Source organism: Trachurus japonicus, chromosome 6, assembly GCF_045865225.1.
Source record: "Trachurus japonicus isolate A0001 chromosome 6, Traja_1.0".
NCBI lineage: Eukaryota > Metazoa > Chordata > Actinopteri > Carangiformes > Carangidae > Trachurus > Trachurus japonicus.
Genome location: NC_140912.1, coordinates 18,408,452 through 18,427,393, shown reverse-complemented (window position 1 = coordinate 18,427,393; position 18,942 = coordinate 18,408,452). Strand labels below are relative to the sequence as shown.

At 46.0% G+C, this 18,942-nt stretch overlaps 1 protein-coding gene across 3 annotated transcripts in view; it reads left to right on the top strand.

Annotated features, from left to right (window-relative positions):
• znf469 (zinc finger protein 469) overlaps positions 1-18,694 on the top strand; it is a 181,395-nt gene extending 162,701 nt beyond the window's left edge. For all 3 annotated transcript variants that reach the window (XM_085779576.1, XM_085779577.1, XM_085779578.1), the window contains one exon: positions 5,426-18,694. In XM_085779576.1, coding sequence (XP_085635702.1) covers positions 5,621-17,581 — 11,961 coding nt within the window. In that variant the 5' untranslated portion in view covers positions 5,426-5,620 and the 3' untranslated portion in view covers positions 17,582-18,694. The remainder of the gene's footprint in view (positions 1-5,425) is intronic.
• The last annotated feature ends 248 nt before the right edge of the window (positions 18,695-18,942 follow it).

The following is an 18,942-nucleotide window of genomic DNA, read 5'->3' as shown; positions in this document are numbered from 1 at the left end:
AGTGGTGATCCTCTTAGTGTGTGCTATGATATAAACTGACACTTGGCTAAATGTTCACTCATTAAAATGCAAGGGCGTAGCCTCAGACGTGACTGCATTAATTAAGTCTGAGTTCACAGACTGTCATTAATGAATCCTTGTCCCATTCCATCTATACGTTTCTTTTACATTTAATCAGATTCTGGTGAATTTTGAGAAGTAACCAAATACTCTGCCCCAGGCAGCAGAACGGACAGGCAAATATTGATGCACTGAAAAAAAGGAATGCAGGAGGAATAAAACTCAAAGACTGATTTTATTCATTTGGGAAAAGGTGATCACAGTTATAAGTGGGAGTCAGGAAATTTTTGTCTAGCTTGCCTTTTCACTAATATCCTGTTCTACGTCATGTTTTACAGTCTATCACACGCTACCTGTATTTTTTTGCAGAGCCACACAAGAAATATTCCGTAGACATGCAGAAATAAAGGAAATTATGTCAAAAAGAGGAAAAAAATTATCTTTAGACGGTCTAAAACAAAGATTCCATCATGTTTGTGGAATGCTGTGGTTAGCAATATGGAAACAGACGGAGTCCAGAATCCAGTGGTTAGAAAAAAATAAATAAAAGAAGAAAAAAAACTCGTCTGAGAAAGAGGAAAAACTTGGGAGGGGGTAAGGGGAGCCTCTGGAATTACACACCAAAACCCCCACAGACACACACATGCATGCATAGAGACTGAGACAGTCTGACACACAAACTACACACAAACACACTTCTTCCATTTCCCCAACTGCGCAGCTAACCACGCCGGGTTAAGGGTGGGGTTAGGGGTGGTGGAGGTAGTGAGGCACGAGTATAACAGGCCTCCTTCAGTCCTGTGCTCACTGTTGCGTTTGAAGTGCCCAGACGTCGGTTTCTCTAGCATCTTCCAAATATTTAGAAGGTTTCTGACGTCACCGTCACGGCAGAAGACGGATGACTCATTAATTATCTCTGTAAATCACAAGTAGAGAAATTAAGTTTGTAAACCACGGACAGACCACTGCTGTTCACGCAGCCGCATCCCGAGCTTCTGTATTAATGACTGTGTGGTGTTACAGTCATGAAAGCATGCTGGGCCCTCTTCACACCACTGACATCTTTCCTCCTGGCCTGCTTTTGAACGTGCATACGCTCCGAGATCATAAAGGAAAATTGCTTGCATAATGGATGTTTCCAAAAATACAGAGGACTAGGCAGGCACGCTGACCAAAGTTTTGGCGGCGCGCCCCTGCTTGGGCTCTGGGCCAGCCGTTCTCGCTGCGCATTCCCTTCACCAGACCAGTCATGCTAGGAGAGGTGTGAGGAGAGCAGTCAGACAGCTTTTATTCTGCCACCTGATCCTCTCCCCTGCATCCCACCGATTACACAGCCTACTGAGCGGCACAGCGTGCCGAACATCCCCTCCTCACTCGTCCCTTTCGTGTGTTTTTCCTCCTCTTTAATGGTTTTCCCTACTACTGTTGTCAAGATTATTCTTCCTCCTCTCTTATCCTCTCCAGCACCTCTGATCTCATCACCCCTTGTCTTCATCTGTCTTCTCCCCCTCAGTGGTCTTTGTGGTGATATTTCAGCGAGGGAGCATCTGGAAAATCTGAACAACTTGGGAAATTCCTGCTAATGCTAGTTATTGATTTACATTATTATAAAGGGAGCCATTGTTTGTGTGAGTGGAGCACTCGGCCTGCTGCTGCCCTTCTCTTGGCTCTAATAAAGCTTTGTCTCTCTGGAGAGTCATTGTCTTCAGGATTAAACTGTTTTGTGTGGAATCTTACGCAAATGTTAAATTTCTGCTGCGCTAAGATCGCCTATCTCGGTAGCAGCGGTCTGTTTCTTCCATTTCTTTTAGCCACCTTTGGGGGCTCTCCTGTTACAGAACATACATCAACAGTAATGTTGAATAGCTCAAAAGAGAGAGACACTGAGCCTGTAGTCTTTTAAGTTAACTGACTTTGAGAGATATGGAGCTTATAGGGGGCTTTGGCCTCTTGGAAAATAGAAATTGCAAAACCAATTACAAGCTTAAGGCACTGATGTGACGAGTCGACAGAGATTTTCACAGTGCTACCAGCATATTTTCACTCAGGCCAACACCACATACATCCTGCACCAAAATGACAGGAAAAAGAGTTTCAGGAAATTGAGTTTTCTTTCAAGCACCTTTTACCCACTCCCTCATTTCAGAGGGAAACCAATACATGCCCCTCGTATGAAGAGAAAAAAACTGTCGTTATGCACACACACTCAAACACATACACACACACACACATGTGCACCTTCACCACAAACACACCAGTTCTTCAACACTCAGCAGTCTTAAGCATCAGGGTGGTGTTGTGGTGAAGCCATATGGGGCGCCACTGCTTGAGAAACTTGGTGATTTGACAGGAGGCCTAAAGAACACACACACACACACACACACACACACACACCCTTAATTGACTTGTAAAACTCCACTAAAACACACTTTTATGGAACAAATTTTAGACCAGTCGCACGGGATTTCATATCAACTTCTGCCCAGCTTGCAATTCTGTCACCACCACGCTGTATTTATACACAGTCCAAGGACAATTTATACACTTCAAGATGAAGTGAATAAGCTGTACCAAAGACACCACCAGACTGAGAGGCTGACAAAGTTTTTTTTATGTGTGAAGTAATACTGGCCTGTGTTATTGAGAGTCACTGAGCTGCGCAGGGCAGTCGGGGAAGTGGACAAGGCATTTGTTAGGATATAAATGACCCCTTACTCTTTGTAAACTGACAGCTCAGGCTTTGGTGCTACTTCTGTAAGGCCCTTGTGATCCTCATACTGCTCTTTTTGTTGCTGGAGGCATTCATCCTCAGCCCCAAACTTCAACGGCTGGCCTGAGCAAATACAATTGGGGCTATGATGTATGATTGCGAGTGTTGACTCTGCGGAGCTGGATCAAGCGCTCGCCTGGTGGAAGTGTTGGCAGGGCCATTCATACTGGTTTCCCTAACCGGTGGCAGAGATAGCAGCAGACACTCCGGCTTTCAGATTCTGTGGAGCTGTTGAGGGGATGTGATTTTTCACAACCAGGCCTAAACCCAGCCAGGTCTCAGCCTCAAGCCTGCCTCCCAACCTGCTAAATGCCTCTGGGAGGTTTACCAGAGAATGAGACAAGGAAACACATGGCAGAGAATGATCCCTCTGGGCTAAAGTGGAGGGTCATATCTCAATTTTGTATTTGTTAGGTGGCATCTGGCTACCGGTCTCGGATGTAAACATAACCCTCAAGTAATGCTGTGGGGACATGTCATCCTATCTGATTTCTGCATCGCCTCCTCTCTGAGTCTCTGGGGAGCTCTTGACCTTATAAACTGAATTAATGTACCGTTTTGGGACCACATATCTGGAGCCGGGGCAGAGACCCCCAGGCAGGGACCCAGAGCCTCTTCACTTCACTTGTCTGGGACTGTGAGCCCTCATGTGCCTTTGAATGAATAGGACTACATTTGTGTTTTATCATGTTTGTAGGTGGTTTGGTTATTTTGCCTGGGTTTCACAAGAATTCATTTTTGTGCAGTCTGTCATCATGTTCCTGATAATCAGCACTAATGTTGTGGCAAACAATCTTATCACCACCTCAATGCGAGATGATTAGATATCTCAGCACCAGAGGAATTTAGGTGTCTTGCATGAAAAAGTCCACCTTCTTTTTTTTTGTCTTTATGGCTTTACCGCATAGCCAGCTGTATTTAGCTGAAATGTTGCTCTGTATGTATATATATGTGTGTGTGTGTGTGTGTGTGTGTAGCATGCATTGTTTTGCTTTGGGGCCTCTCACCTCACTATATATGTGGTAGCGGGTTAGAGATAGTTAGACAATCTTTTAGGTTACAAACAAATGTGATATTTCTGCAGCTCTGCTTTGCCTCCAAACCAAGGTGCTTAAAAAAGACAGAAAACTATGAGCAGTATGTGGTTGTCGAAGACGGAGCCCTTTTAGTAATTAAATCTATGCAATAAGCTAGCTGATAAAGAGTAAGCCCCTGAGCTGATAAGGAGGCATTTAGGAATTTAGGGTGGAAACAAAATCAGGTGCTGATCCTGAAATGACCCCAAGAGTGCTGAACAACAGACTGTCCTGGCTGAGAGATTAATGAGGATGGAGTTTGTCTGGAAAATATTTACAGCATCTTTTCATCTTTCCACATTCGACCAGTCCCCAACCGGTCTTTAAAAAATGTATGGAGCAGAGGAGCAATGCGTCCTGCTGAAGCTGCTGGGCTGAGCAGCCACAGTCACCGATGGCCCGATGCAGGAGCTCTCACATTCTTTTAATGAAGTAATAGTGGAATTTGGTTGTACAGTTTTTTTTACTCACTCCTTAAGGAATAAGATGAAAGTGAAAAGAGCACTGTTTAAACTGCCTGATTGTATCTTTCTGACACTTAAGCAGATGGATGGAGGCCAAAACAGAGGCTTGAAGTCAAATCTTCTGGCTACATGCTGGTCTCTCCAGCCGTAGGCCACCCCTAAACTCTGGCATGGGTAGTAGTCAGGGGAAACAGACAAGAAGGTGGGATGGAAGTTTGGTTACCAAGCCTAGAAATTACATTTTGGTGCTAACTCCAAGTTTCATCTGGTCTGACCACAAAAGAAGCAGAAGCAGCAGAGGGCCAAAGCAAACTGGGACCTGAGAAGCGGTGTCTGGGACGCCTGAGGAAAGGCAACAAACGTCAGTGTGCCCATAGTTCTCACTGTCTAATGGCTGACTGACTAATCCCTGATATTCCTCCATGATCTAAACCTGCAGCACTCTGTAGCAAAAGAACACTGTGGCATTGTGTCCCTGCTCTTAAGGAGTCAGTGATTCATTTACTGGCAGTGCTTTTTGGATCCATGTGCTGTATTTTTCTCATCCTCAGTAACTGTAGTGAAATTCATCGTTTCAAGACCAAACTGGTTCCTTTGTGTGATTGTTTATGTGGAGGTTTTTGACAGTGATGCGTGTGCAGCCGTCATTTCACTGTTGTAAAGCATGAATCCAACACTCGGATGAAAACTGTATTTACTTTTTTGAACTCTCTTTTAATTGTTGTCAGGAATTTAAGTGTCAGTAGTACCTCCAAGACTCTGAGTATGAGTTTGGCAGTATTTTGAAATTCCCTACTGATTACACTGGCTCTTTGTGCCATGACAGCACCACTGTGTAATGCTGCAATAGTGCTCTCTGCTGGTGGAAACTGGGAACATAGTAATTGTACTTAACCTTTCATGTTTCCTTTTTTCATTCTAATATCTGGATGGAAGAATTAATGTTTTTCTCTTGTTTTAAAGACTATGTTTAATTAGTTTGTGTGTTTAAACAATTATCAGATTTTATTTGAAAAGCTCATCATCTGACGCCCTGTCTTCTCCTTTCCTTCCAGGTCTGCTTCGCTCTGGTGCCAGATCAGCAGTTCACAATGAGGGTGAAGAGATGAGCCTGCAGCCAGCAGCGCTGTCCTTGCAGTTCCTGCCACTGGACGTTTACTGATATACATTCATACAACCCAGAGGACGATGCCCCTGTCTCCCAGATAGCACTTCTGTGGACCAGGCCTTCGCAGCACGCATTGTGCATCATGGCAGGAGAGACTCAGCGACTACACGCTGTCAAAGAGCTGGACGCTGAGTCCAAACTGCAGGATGACGGGACGGCGCTGGAACAGCAGAGTGACAAAACCACAAAGGAGTCTTCAGAGCACTTTTCAAGCGCAGGCACTGAGGCCAGAGCCGGCGGCAAAGGGGCCAAAGCTGAAAAACTAGAGAAGGAAAGGGACTGTCCTCAGCAGCGTGAGGCTGTCATACGCCCGCAGCAGGCAGGGAAGATCGACTTCAGATCACTGCAGAACAGATCAAAATTTGCCACTGACAGGACTTGGTCGAGTGGCAAAGGCAGCCCTCAGTCCCCGAGCGGAAAGGGCCGCAGCCGAGAGAAGGGGAAGCGGACAGGAAAGGCAGAGCGTGGCAACCCGCAGCAGCTGTACAGACTTAGTATTACAAATCCACGCTCCAACAACCCCACCATTGGCATTGCCTACCCACAGCAGAAGGTTTCACCACCCAAGAAGTTGGAGACCAGTCGTGGCCCAGTTTCGGGCAGCTACAGATTCCACGTTCCCAGTATACCAGAGAGAGAGGCCGAACTACAGCAAGAAGAGCTCAACTACAGCCGCTGCTTCCAGGAGGCCTCCTCTAACCTTACCTCCCCAAGCTATACCTCACAGGCACTGGGTTCCTCAAGTGGAACATCTTCCCACCCACATCCACCCCTGTCACAGCAGCAGCCGCCTTCCTCCATGGAGAACAACAGTGCACTGACTGGCAGCCAGCTAATCCTGGCTGACTTTCAGCTGAGTGGCTCTAATGTATGGCAGTCTCCTGAAAAGACTTTTAATGGTGCTAACTATGGAGTTTCGTCACAAAAATCCACTGCCCTTACAGAAGCCAGTAAGGCAAGTGCCTTTGTGCCTGGTGCGTTTCAATATGGATATCATTTTCTGGAAGAATCAACCTCTGACTCTTTTCCCTGTGAACAGAACCCCCAATCCCAAGACTTTACAGACTCTTCCCTTGGTTCTGTTCATGTGACCCACAACTCCTTCTCCTTTGCACCTGGAGAAGGACAAAACATGGCTCAAAACAGCACGCAGTTCAGTAATGAACAGCAGTCAGAGGATGGAAGCTCTTATTCTCACTCCCCACAGTCACAGTTTATTCAGGGGGTTTCGTCCTCCATCCACTGTCCGAGGAATCTGAGTGAGGACTCAGCCAGCAGTGACAGCTCTGGCTCCAGCTCGCAGCAGTCGGAGCAGGGAAAGAGCGCCCTGCCTGAGAGCACAGACACTACTTTACAAGCAGACAGTAGGGATGCAACCATCACCTCGGGGAGTAAGAGGAACTGTCACCCCAAAGACACAGCTGCCAACCAAAGAACATTCATACAAGGAAGTGTGCACCATGCAAGAAATATTTCACAAGGTCCAGGCTCCCAAATGCACTTTTCCAACAAAACATTTAACAGCCCTCCAGTCAGTAACATTCATACAGGCTCAATGCCTTATGATAAAAACATAAACAATAAGGTTCTTAATAGGTTACCACACTCCTGGGAAGGTCCTGGTAAGACATATTCACCGGCCGATCAAAACACAATCCAGTACTCTGACATGAATGAGAAGTTTCAATTTCAGAACCAGCCAGCACTTGGCCAAAGGCCAAATCCTTCTAAAAATAGCAGAATGCCCTGGCAGCAAATACGGCCAAATTCTGCCATGCCGAACCAAAACAGAATCGAGTTATCTAGGCAAATAAGCAATCAAAAACTGGCTTACATTGTTTCCCCGTCTGACTGGCAGGATGACAGTAAATCACATAAACATAGCTCACTGAAAAACCCCAGCTCGTTTCAGAACAGCAGGACTAGTGATGGGTTTTCAAACCAAAGACAGGAGACTGTAAAACACAGCAGTAATACAGTCTCAACATTTAAAGTAGAGATGAGCCACGCACAAGTATGTGAGTCCAAGAACAAAGCGGTGTACTTTGGGCTCAACCAGTCTCTTCCAGTGCCCTCGAGAAACTACGGCTATCCACCGTTACAGGTCCCATCCATGGGACTTATGATGGTGTCACCTTATGAATCCCCGTTGCCCTCCCCAGTCCACAACCCTGCATCTAGTAGCACCTGCTCCTCCATCTCCCCAGCGTCTACAAGCCCCGTTAACATCAGTTCGGAGGACAGTCAGATGTCAAAGTCTGCGCCCCCTCACACATTTTACCACCAGCCCCAAGCCAAAGCTCAGCTACCCTCAGATCACCTGAGCGCTCACCCTCACCAGTTTCACTCTGACACTTTACGAAATCTTCCTTACACGCCAGACAGAGCCAAAGAGGACATGATGGGCTACATGCAAAACAGCACGCATCCAAAGACACCTATGGACGCAAACAAAGGTTACATGGACAGCTTTGGGGTGGAGCATCACCAGCCTCCACCGCCGTACTCTGCACATCAGCTGTTAGCCACCTCATTAGCCACAGCAAATCTTGACCAGCTAGACGTGCTTCTCACATGCAAGCAGTGTGATCAGAATTTCAATAACCTGGCTTCATTTCTTGGCCATAAGCAATACTGTGCTCAACACACATTCGCACAAAATGACCTCAAAGACATATCAAAGATGGAGGACAGCAAAAAGCTTCATGCAGAACTGTCGAAAGCGGTGCCATCCATGTCAAATGCTTCAAATGTTTCAATGTCCAGGTGTCCGTCCGACCTTCACCTGTCTCTGTTGGGCCTCAATAAAAACGGAGAACTGATATCTGACAGTGAAACAAAAGGAGATAATAAGGAAGATCCCATGAAACTCAGCCTGTTCTCTGGCCCTGGGAACCTCCCTGTCACTCTCCCAGAGCTGGAAATGGAGGATGCCAAGTTAGACAGCCTAATCACTGAAGCCTTGAATGGACTGGGCTATCAGTCAGACAATGCAGAGATAGACAGCAGCTTTATCGATGCATTTGCTGATGATGACCTCACCACTGTCAAAGCAACGTCAAACAAACAATGTCTAAAAACCAAAGAATCCCTGGTGTTTGAGAGCAAAAATAAACAATCAACAGATGATGACAGGTCTTTTGCACACGGAAAGTATTTTTATGACTCTGGCGCTGAGAGCCCTGAGACAGATAAACAGTACACAGAAAGCAAACTTGAGAAAATATCTCTGAATTTGGAACAAGATGAGAAAATTAACATAAAAAAAGAAGTCTCTCATAAAAATTCAAGAGTTGCCTCAAGGGAGAAGATGAGGGAGCAAGACAGCAAAGTGAAAGAGGCAAGAAAACTGTGCAAAAGCGAGGACAACAACAACACAAGTACACAAAGGTTTCTGTTATCCAGCAAGTTTTCTGAGCGTTGTGGTGTTAACAGCTTCCAGGAGAGCTCTGCACTTCGTGGGTCAACACCCTCGCAGGCCTCTACATCTCCAACCTCAAGAACTGCAATGAAAGAGAGCAAGAGGAAAAGCACTGGAGGGGGCACCTGGAGCAAAGAACTTATTCACAAGATAGTTCAACAGAAAAATAAGCTCCATAAGCTTCATGTTAAAGGTACAAAAAACCTCCAGTTTTCCCTGGTAATGGAGAGACTGACTCCCACTGTACAGAACCCCGCATTTGGAGAATACGACTACGTCTCGGACTCAGACGACGAATGTGAGCCTGTAAAGATCGCGAGCCAAGGCCGGCTAAATCAGAGCAGTCGCTGTAAATACACATACACTAAAGAGTGCAAATGGCGAGCAAGGAGCGAGAGGGACCAGGCGGCGTGGAGACACGAGTCGAAGGAGTGTTTCGAGGTGAAAAAAAGCGAGGAAGTTTCTCTCTCGCCTGAGAAACATGGTTCTCACCAGAGACTCAGGAGGAGGGGTAGCAGGTCATCCACAAGCAGTGAACTGAGCACATCTGTGAGTGTTTCAAGTGATAGTATCAACAGCCCCAAAAGCACTGACCGCACTGACTCAGACTGTGAGAGGAAGACAGACATCAAAAAGAAAGAGCCTCCAGAGCAGAAAACCTATGAAAGGTCCTCCCCACAGAAGCTATGTAAAGAGTCCAGCACACTCGCACTGACATTCACTAAATCTGTCAGGAAGTATAATACTGACAAAGCCCTTCTTTCTGATAACAAAGACAGCGCAGAGGATCTGAAGAAGTATCATTCAAATCCAGAAGCTGCTGATCCAGTGTCCTCCTCACAAAAAGCAAAAGACTCCACGAAAAACTTTGAAAAAAGCAGAGGCTCTCACACGAAACCGCGAGAGAAGCCGGTGTCACACAGAAAAGAAACTGGCACGACAGTCAGTTCAGAGAGAAACGGCCAACAGAGAAGCGGCAATCTGTGCCCCAAAGAAGAAGCAACTCAGCGTAGCAGTGCAGATAACAAGCTACTACAGTTTGATTTACACTCTCCCACTGTCAACAAAGAAACTGATTTCATTATTGACAGAAACACAAAGGTCAAAAGCAGCGAGGGGCCCCAAGTCACACAGCCAGAGTTATCACACAGTAGCACATTTGAAAAACAGAGTGACAGTGTCTGCATGGTGAAAGAGGCCATTACTTTAGGCAATGACCTAGACACACACAAGCCTACATCTCTGTGTACCTCTTTGATGGATGAGGTGTGCCTATCTCCGACTGAAAGCCAGGGCCCTCTGATACAAAAAGACACGCTCCACCTCATGCCCTACCCTCTGGATCAGGAACAGGGACTCATGAAGTCTCCGCTTTCATTTGACACCTCGTCAATGTTCGGGGACCTCACAGGATTCGACAGTGGCCTTTACTCAGATATGCCGATTCAGAAAGAAGGTTTCCATTCAATAGAGAGCACGGCCGATAAAAAGGAAGAGTTTGTGTCGTCCTTCTCTCCCTTTCTGGAACAAAGAGACTGGAACCTTATAGTCAGCCCGGTGCTGTCAGATGAGATATCTCAGTACAAAGACAACTCTGAGAAATCAAATGAAAAGAAACCAGATTACAGTCACGTCCCTTTGTCTCTGCCAGAAAAAATAATTGACTACAGTGCAAATCTCAACAGCTGTGCATCAGAGGATGAGCTGGAGATAAAGAGAATAGTGAATGAGCTTGAAAACCAGCTGCAGACAACAAAGTTGGAAAGCCCTCCATTGCTGGATCAGGATGTCCCCAAGCAGCTGCAAATGAGCAAATTTTCACCTTTACAGCTGGGCGATGAGTCAGAGGGTGAGGGCGGCGGGCTGGATATGAGGTGCCCCGTTCAAACGACAGAGGTGCCAGTCAGCAGAATGCCCTCCGAGCATTTCACTGAACCAGGACTCCCGTGGTCCAGTCCGTTCCAGTTTGAGCTAATAAGTGGACACCCCAGTCCCCACACTCCAATTACCAACGAACCAAGGGCACTTGAACATTTCAGTGAAAAAGAAAACGATGCACCGAATGTAATCACCACTGTCACAAATATCGAATGCTCCCAGCTCCACCGTGACCAAAAATTAGAGAAGAGAAATGCAGAGAAAGAGACTCCTGTAGAAAGTACAAAGGAAGAGATTTTAGAACAGAAGAGATACGCAGAAAACCTCATGAAAAGCCTGGAGGTGATTTCAGACTCTATATTCAAAAAAGAACCCATTATATCAGAACACAAGGAGCCGAATGTCACTTCTCTCACCAGTCAACAACATCAAGAAATTGAATGTCAGGCAGCTGATGCACTTGAGAGAGGAGATCTTAGTGAAAAGGAAGCAATTACCGGGAAGAAGAACACATTATCACCTCCAAATATCAATGAGCGGAAGGATGATATTGAATTCATTCTGAATGAGTCACAGTCGTCTCTCTCCAACAGCACTGACCCCACACTCGCTGGAAACCAGCCAATTTCATCGCAGCCAAGTGAGCCCTCAGAAAACGATGATGGCGAGGGTGAGACTAAAGTCACATCAGAGGAGGATATCACTGAGAATAGTAATTTGATTGAGTCTGCTCACTGCTCAAGAGCGGTGACACATGACCCACATATGGCTGAGGAGTCCCATGGGAACGGTAACGCTGAGGACGACGTGAATCAGCTGTACAAAAACAATAGCGATTGCCAGGAACATACAACGGCGGACGACCATGAGGAAGCAGAGATGGTGCAGGGGATCACCTGTCAATCTGGCAGTCATCCTTCATCGCCTGCTCCACCTGACCCCAGTCTAAACATCGACAGACAAATTGCAGATGTGGTGAAAACAGCAGCACAAGAGCAATCCACTGATAACCAAAGCAATCCTGGCGACATTATTTCAACTCATGCAGGTGAACTGAAAGCAGAGAATCAGATGGAGCCTGTTGCAAAACAAGCTCATTTGATCGGACTGTCTCCCTCTAAAAGTCCTGTTAAGATTTATGCAGCAAGTCCGACAGCTGATTTGTCAGTGGAGATACTCACCACAGAAAAGCCCTGCAGTCCAATACTAGTGGAGACTAATACAGAGAGTTCAAGTCATTGCTCACCCTTCCAAGACACACAGTCCATAGAGGGACAAAGCAGTCTGCTGATGCTCTCCCAGTCTGATCATATCATCCACGGTGATTCCTGCAAAGTCACTTCATTCAGGGAGTCTTTGAAACCTGAAGCAGCCCTCGCCTTCGACACCATTCAGAAACAAGAAGAGATTCTACACGTTCAGGACATCAAAGAACATCTTCCTATCAATTTCATGGCAAGTCACCAAAACTCACCATGCAGAGAGGAGGTGGAAGAAAGCCACTGCCTTTTTCTACACACTGCCCCACCACCCAGTCCTCTTTTATCGACGTCTCTCCAAACAGCCATGCAGACGTCAGAACTGGAAGACAATTCATGTCAGTCACAAAGCAACTCTAGTAACAAGTCTGCGGATGAAAGCTCAAGTTTGAATGTAAAATCCCCTTTAGACAAAGATGATGACCAAAGTGTCAAAGAGTCTCTGAACAGCGATGAGCAATTGAACGCAGCAGCTGAGATTGAGTATTCTTTGATAAGCCCGCCTCACCTGGACTTGGGGATCATGGAGTGTAAAATCCCCAGCTCTGAAACCCCCAGTCCCTCTCCACTTCCTGTGAGCAGCACAGCAGAACCCCCAGAGGACCTCGAAAAGAGCGATCCGATGTACGAGTTCAAACTCAGCCCCCTCAACTACAACAGCATCTCAGACGAACCCCCACACCTGAATCAATATGACTATATACCCATTTCACCAGCCAGTAAACCTGAGGAACACGCAGACATCAAGCAGAGCCCCAGAGACGACTGTGAACCATGTGACCTGAGCATTAATCCTGCACTGATTTTTAACAAAACTGAGACTGACACAGTGGCATCATTGAATACAGACCCTGCTAAATTAAATTTATCAGATGAACCACTGGTCCTCCAACAGAGTATAAAATTCACATGTTTTTCATTGGAGCCCCCAGCTGAACTCAAGACCACAAATCCCTCAACTGGCAATGTAAAGAAAGACTTGGATACACACCACGATCCACTTGAACATATTGAGCAATTGCATATTTGTGCTGACATGTTGGGAAAGGTTGAGTCAGTGAATTTAGATTCTCACAAGTCCTCTACTGAGGACAGTGCACTCCTCAGAAAAGACGTCTCAGATGCTCTGCCTGCTCCTAAGCCACTCATCTGTGAAAATGAACAAACACTTCTTGCACCAGACCCATTAGAGAAGCAACCAACAACAGAGACTGGCCAGTGTTCAACAACGCAGCAAACGCACACAGAGAACGCCAACAAAAAGACACAAAACAACACTCAACAGGGGAAAGTGATCTGTGAAATCTGCTTCATGTGTTTCAGGACTGTGCCGGGGTTAAAGAGACATAAGGCCATGAAACATTTGGTCAGAGCTGAAAAACACATTGGCCCACAGAACACAGCATCAAACCATCACGGGACGATGCTTATTTATGAAGCGTCACAAACTACAGAGAAAGAACATAAAGATGATTCACAGACATGTTACCAAACAAAAATAGACGGGCTGCCTGAGACAAGTAGCACTCTCATATCTAAAGCAGCAGAAGCTGAGTCAGTCCTGGAGGAAATGGCATCTGAGACAAGTGCAGTGGCAGCAGATGAAATTGCCCATCAAACCCCTCTGCTGCCGACGAAAGCAAAGAAGAACAACAAAGCTAGAAAGACCAAAAGCAGTGATGTAAACATAAAGCCTGACCCGTTCTCTGACGAGATACTGAATATACTAAAAACAGACATACTTCAAGCTATAACTCCTGAATTTAAAAGCAGTGGACCACAGGGGCATCGCAAATCTCCTGAGGAGCAGGTGAAAATCAGAGAGAGACCTGAAACGGAGGAATTCCTTCACCCTGTTACCTCAGACTCTGGCTTTGACGATGCAACTCGACCTCCAGCAAAAGAGATAAGTGCACTTAATGAAACTGTGGAGCTAAATCAAACGACTGATACGGAGGAAATGAAATGCACAAGCATGAAAGAGATGGCAAATGGTGAAGAATGCACAGAGAATAAGGGGGAAAGCGCTCCATGTGTGGACAAGGATATAATCAGAGAAAGTGATGATTCCAGAAAGACTGTGTGTGCTGTGGAGGAGACGAGTGAACAGGAAGGATCAGAAAAGAGCCTCGCCCAGGAGATTCTTCGAAAAGTGTCAGTGGAGATAAAATGCGAGAACAGCAGCGGCCCTTCAGACGAGTTACATCCCCTCTCCTGTTTGAATTCCTCCTCTCTCAGTCCTCCCGGTATGAGCTCTGAGCTGAAGGCCTTGCTGGACGACGACACCACGTTCTCGCAGCTGTTCCCCAGAGACGAGGAGGCAAAAAGGAAAAAGTGCCCGAGGGTTTACAGCAAAAGAAACAAAAGACAGAAGCTACTGCCCGACTCGAATGTGACTCAGGATCGCCCCCCATCAGAATCCTTCGTGCAAGATAAAGATCAATACGTGGAAAACCAGACAGAGCAGTCGTTCACTGTCGATCAAACCAACCGCTGTGAATATGAGACGATATCTATCGATGATGCCATCATGTTGAACATGTGCCACAACGGCACGATAAAAGCTGATGCCAAGCCGGTGACGGACGTGAAGCAAAGTGATGAGGAGGAGGCTCATGAGGATGTTAAAGAGCTTGGCAACAATCTCTTGAACCCACTTGAGAGCACCATTGATAAATCCTCAATTGAATGGAGCGGCTCCTCCGACTTCACTGGCTTCGACGCAGCCTCGACCGCCACCTCAGACCCCAGCACCTGTAAACCAGAAGCACCAACCACTCCCAGCCCCCCGCCCCCGCCGGCTGATCCGTATCCTGTGGAGCCATGTGTCACGGAGAGCGCCCAAACCTTCCACAGCATCGACATCCAAAACATCAACACCAAGTTTCAGCTTCCTGAGATTCAGTTCCTCGACTCGAACAACGACGTCTCGGTGGTTCCGAGCGTCGCAACCGTTGAAATGGAGACCAGAGATGAAGAGAAGTCCAAGAAAGTCACAGAGCGACGGGGCAGGAAACGGCAAGACGGTGGAATGAAAGTCAAAGATAAACAGTACAAGTGTAAAGTTTGCTTCACGTGGTTCCTCACCCTGGGCGAGCTGAACTTTCACAAGTTATCCCACAACCCCTCTCCACCTCCAACCTGCTACATGTGCGTCCAGCGAAAATTCAGCTCCAGGGAGCAACTGAGAGACCATCTGAGGGAGAAACACGCCAAGAACAAGACAGGTATCTGGACCTGTGGAATGTGCTTGAAGGAGATATCAGATGTGTGGATGTACAACGAACATTTAAGAGAGCATGCCACTCAGTTTGCCCGGAGGGGTCAGACTCAAGGATCAATATTAGACATTCCAGGCTGCTTCATGCAGGAGACGGCCGTGAAGAACTTCATCACCTCGATCATGCAACACAGACCCAGCAAAGCCTCCAGAGAGTCTAACAAAGCCACTAAAGAACAGGAGAAAGCTGTATCTGCTGACAGCGCTGTGGGAGAGGGTAAAACCTCAGAGGGGGCTGAGCCAAAAGTTCACAAAACGAAAAGCAGCAGCGGAGCAGGCGGGAAACAGAGCACATTAACCCCACTCGAGGTCCTCCACGACACAGGTCCTCCGCAACCTAAAAGTGTGGAGATGCATCCCAACTGCAAAGACCCATCAAGAGACTGCCACCACTGTGGGAAACAATTCCCCAAGCCATTCAAACTTCAGAGGCATTTAGTCGTTCACAATCTGGAAAAGATTTTCCTGTGTCACAAATGTCCTGTTTCTTATCAGGAGGCACATGCACTTAAAGACCACCTGAAGAGAGAGCACAAGGAGGAGGACGAGCTGGATTCCAAACACACTACGCTTTACACCTGCGAGCTCTGCGCCGACGTCATGCACGTGATTAAAAAATCCTTCATCTGCAGCACCTGCAACTACACCTTCTCCAAGAAGGAGCAGTTTGATCGTCACATGGAAAAGCACCTGTCCGGTGGCAACAAAATTTTCAAATTCCGAGGCGTCCTCCGACCCGTCAGAGCGTCTGCGTCCAAAGACGATGAATGTGATTCGCCTGTGAGCAAGAAGAGGAGAATTCTCTCTGACAGTCTGCAAGAAAGTAGCTCAGACAGCGGCATCGCCAGTGTGAGCTCAGTGCACTTAAATCAAAGCTCTGAAACGCCGTCCTCAAAACCCTCTGTGTCCACGGCAGACGACTCCACACAGACCATTGCAAACGAATACCACAGCGACACAAACAGTGCAAATGTGAAGACCGAGGACATGGTTGAGGACTACTCTGAACTACTTGTAGAGCTGGAGAAATGTATTCACATGGAGTCTGCTTCGCCCAAGAAAGAGGAAATTGACCCAACTCCCTCACCTAATCCTGATAAAGAGGGTAATGGAAAATCAATTACTGAAGCATGTGATGTGAAAGAGGAGAATGAGTCAGTCTGCATTAGAGCAGAGACAACCTCATGGTCCGCATCTAAAGAGAGTAGCAGTGTGGGGGAGGAGATTATTAAAGCAAAGGAAGGCTCAGCTGAAGGTGACACCGCTGAGACTGAAGAGAAAACAGATTTACTTCCACCTAGCGAGGACTCTTTTTTCAGCTTAAGAGAAAATCAAACAATTTCAAAGTCACTGGAGTCAGCAAAGCATGAATTAGCTGTCGATGTGGCGGACCAGCAGAAGGATGATGCACAGTGGCAGCACACGTCGAAAGCAGCTCCTAATAACGACAGCAAGCAGCAAACTTCAGCTCATGCTGCCGAGCATGAAGGTAGCAGTCAGGTGAAAGACAAAGCTGCCAAAACAAACGACAACACCAAAAACAGCACCACAACTAGCAGCACCAAGGCTCCAGAATCAACACCCGTCCTCCACTCCAAAGTCGCCCTCAACACTCCCGTCTCTAACGAGGACAGAGAAGCTCCGAGACCGCAGAAGAAGAGGAAGGACACGAAATCCCCCCACAGCCTGCAGAGGGTTTCCTCTCCGGCCACACAGGAGAACTTCGGGGTCGACTCCAGAGCCAAGAAGAAGTTCCGCCCCAGCAAGTGTGCGAATCCCCCTCTGCAGAGAAAGTCAGACGGACCCAGCGACTACCCCGTACTGTCCTCAGTGCGGGACGACGCTGTGAGCAACAAAATCGTTTCCAAGTGCAAGACTTCAAACATGGGTTTGCAGTCAAAAAGAAGTTTGCTGGACAGCTGTACTCCAAAGAAAGCAGACATTGTTAACCCTCTGAATGGAGAGTATAAAGCCAAAAAGGGACCTCTGGGACGGCCTCTACATCCCCCTATTTCTAAAGTGTCTTCAGTCCCAATGAACAATTCTTTGAATAAATCCAGGCCAAAGATGGGGATGAGGTCGATGGAGAGCCATTCCTACCGGACAGCAGAGTCCCAGAACCACCTCTTAAGCCAGTTGTTTGGCCAAAAACTCACTAGCTTTAAGATTCCTTTAAGGAAGGACACATCAGAATCTATTAACTGAGCGGGTTTGAGGGTTCTGTGAATAAGAGAATATAAATGTTTAAGACAATTCATTATGGTGGATGAGATTGCACAGCTCTTTTCTGTGAAATGCTATCTTTAAATACTTACATAGTCACTTTATGTCTTCTTTGTACATGTGTTTTTATTACACAAATGTGAGGACGAATGGCAGATATGAATTTTGGGTCAAAAATGAATATGCTATTTTGGAAAAAAAAAAAAAAGATTGAACTTTTTTTCTGCTTTTCCTTTGTTGGATACTATCTGTTTCAGAGATTATATTTCATTTATCTAAAGGAAAGGAAAAAAAGAATACTTGAAAATACAGTCAGATATGTTTGTTCTAAGAAATGCATGTTCATTTTGCATTCAAAACATGATTTTATCAGTTTAAGTCTTTTTTTTGCAAATGACGTCACAACTGACCTGGACTATTGTCTGTGCACCTTTCGTACAATACTTCCAACATACTCATTTTGTATTATTTTTTAACTTTACTGTACTGCATTGACATTGATCATTTTAGCCTTTTGTATAAATATTACTTGGTGCTACATTGTGTTTTATTGTAATGTGAATGCCAATGTCCTCGGAAGGGAACATGAGATCTGTAGCAGTTGCAGTACATTCATCCAATGGCTTTACTAGTTCTCTGATGTTTATTAAAGATACTGTGTAAACCATCCAAGTACTTCACATGTAGACTGATAGAACACAAAATTAGGAAAAGCTTCCGATGTATAAACTCAGGTGCATACGAGGACATCACAGTCCCAAGACCTGTATTCAGAGTTCTTCCCATGCACTGATAATACCACACACAAATCACAAACTCAATCATCTGTGTCTGTAACTCCAACTGTTTAATTATGAATAGTATTTACTAGGACAACAAAGGTGCTTTATCTTGTTTATACTGTATGTATCTTACATTGTATAATATTGTAGGTAGATTATTGTTTGGTGTAATGCTTCATGTCAAAGTTTTATTTTAATAATGTGCAAAAAGAATCAGAGAAGAAAGGGAAATGCAGTGCCTCTTGCAAGTTGTAAAGTGGTTCACTAAGTGCCTCTTTTATAGTTGGTTATTAAAGATCTGTATTGGTCTCTCCTTGCTCTTTTCTTCCTTTGTTCATGACATGTTTTGCAAATGTTCCCACTTCCATCCCTGCGGACTGCAGCTGTCACCACATGCATCAAACACTGGAAGCAGTGGAAGCTGCTTGTGCCTGGAGGCAAAAACAGGTGCGCACACAACAAAGTCTGACTTTTTTTTTTGTCTTCAGATCAGTACTTCAGTGAGATCACTCATCATCTGAAAGATGAGCATAAATGTATCTTTACTACAGGGAAACATTC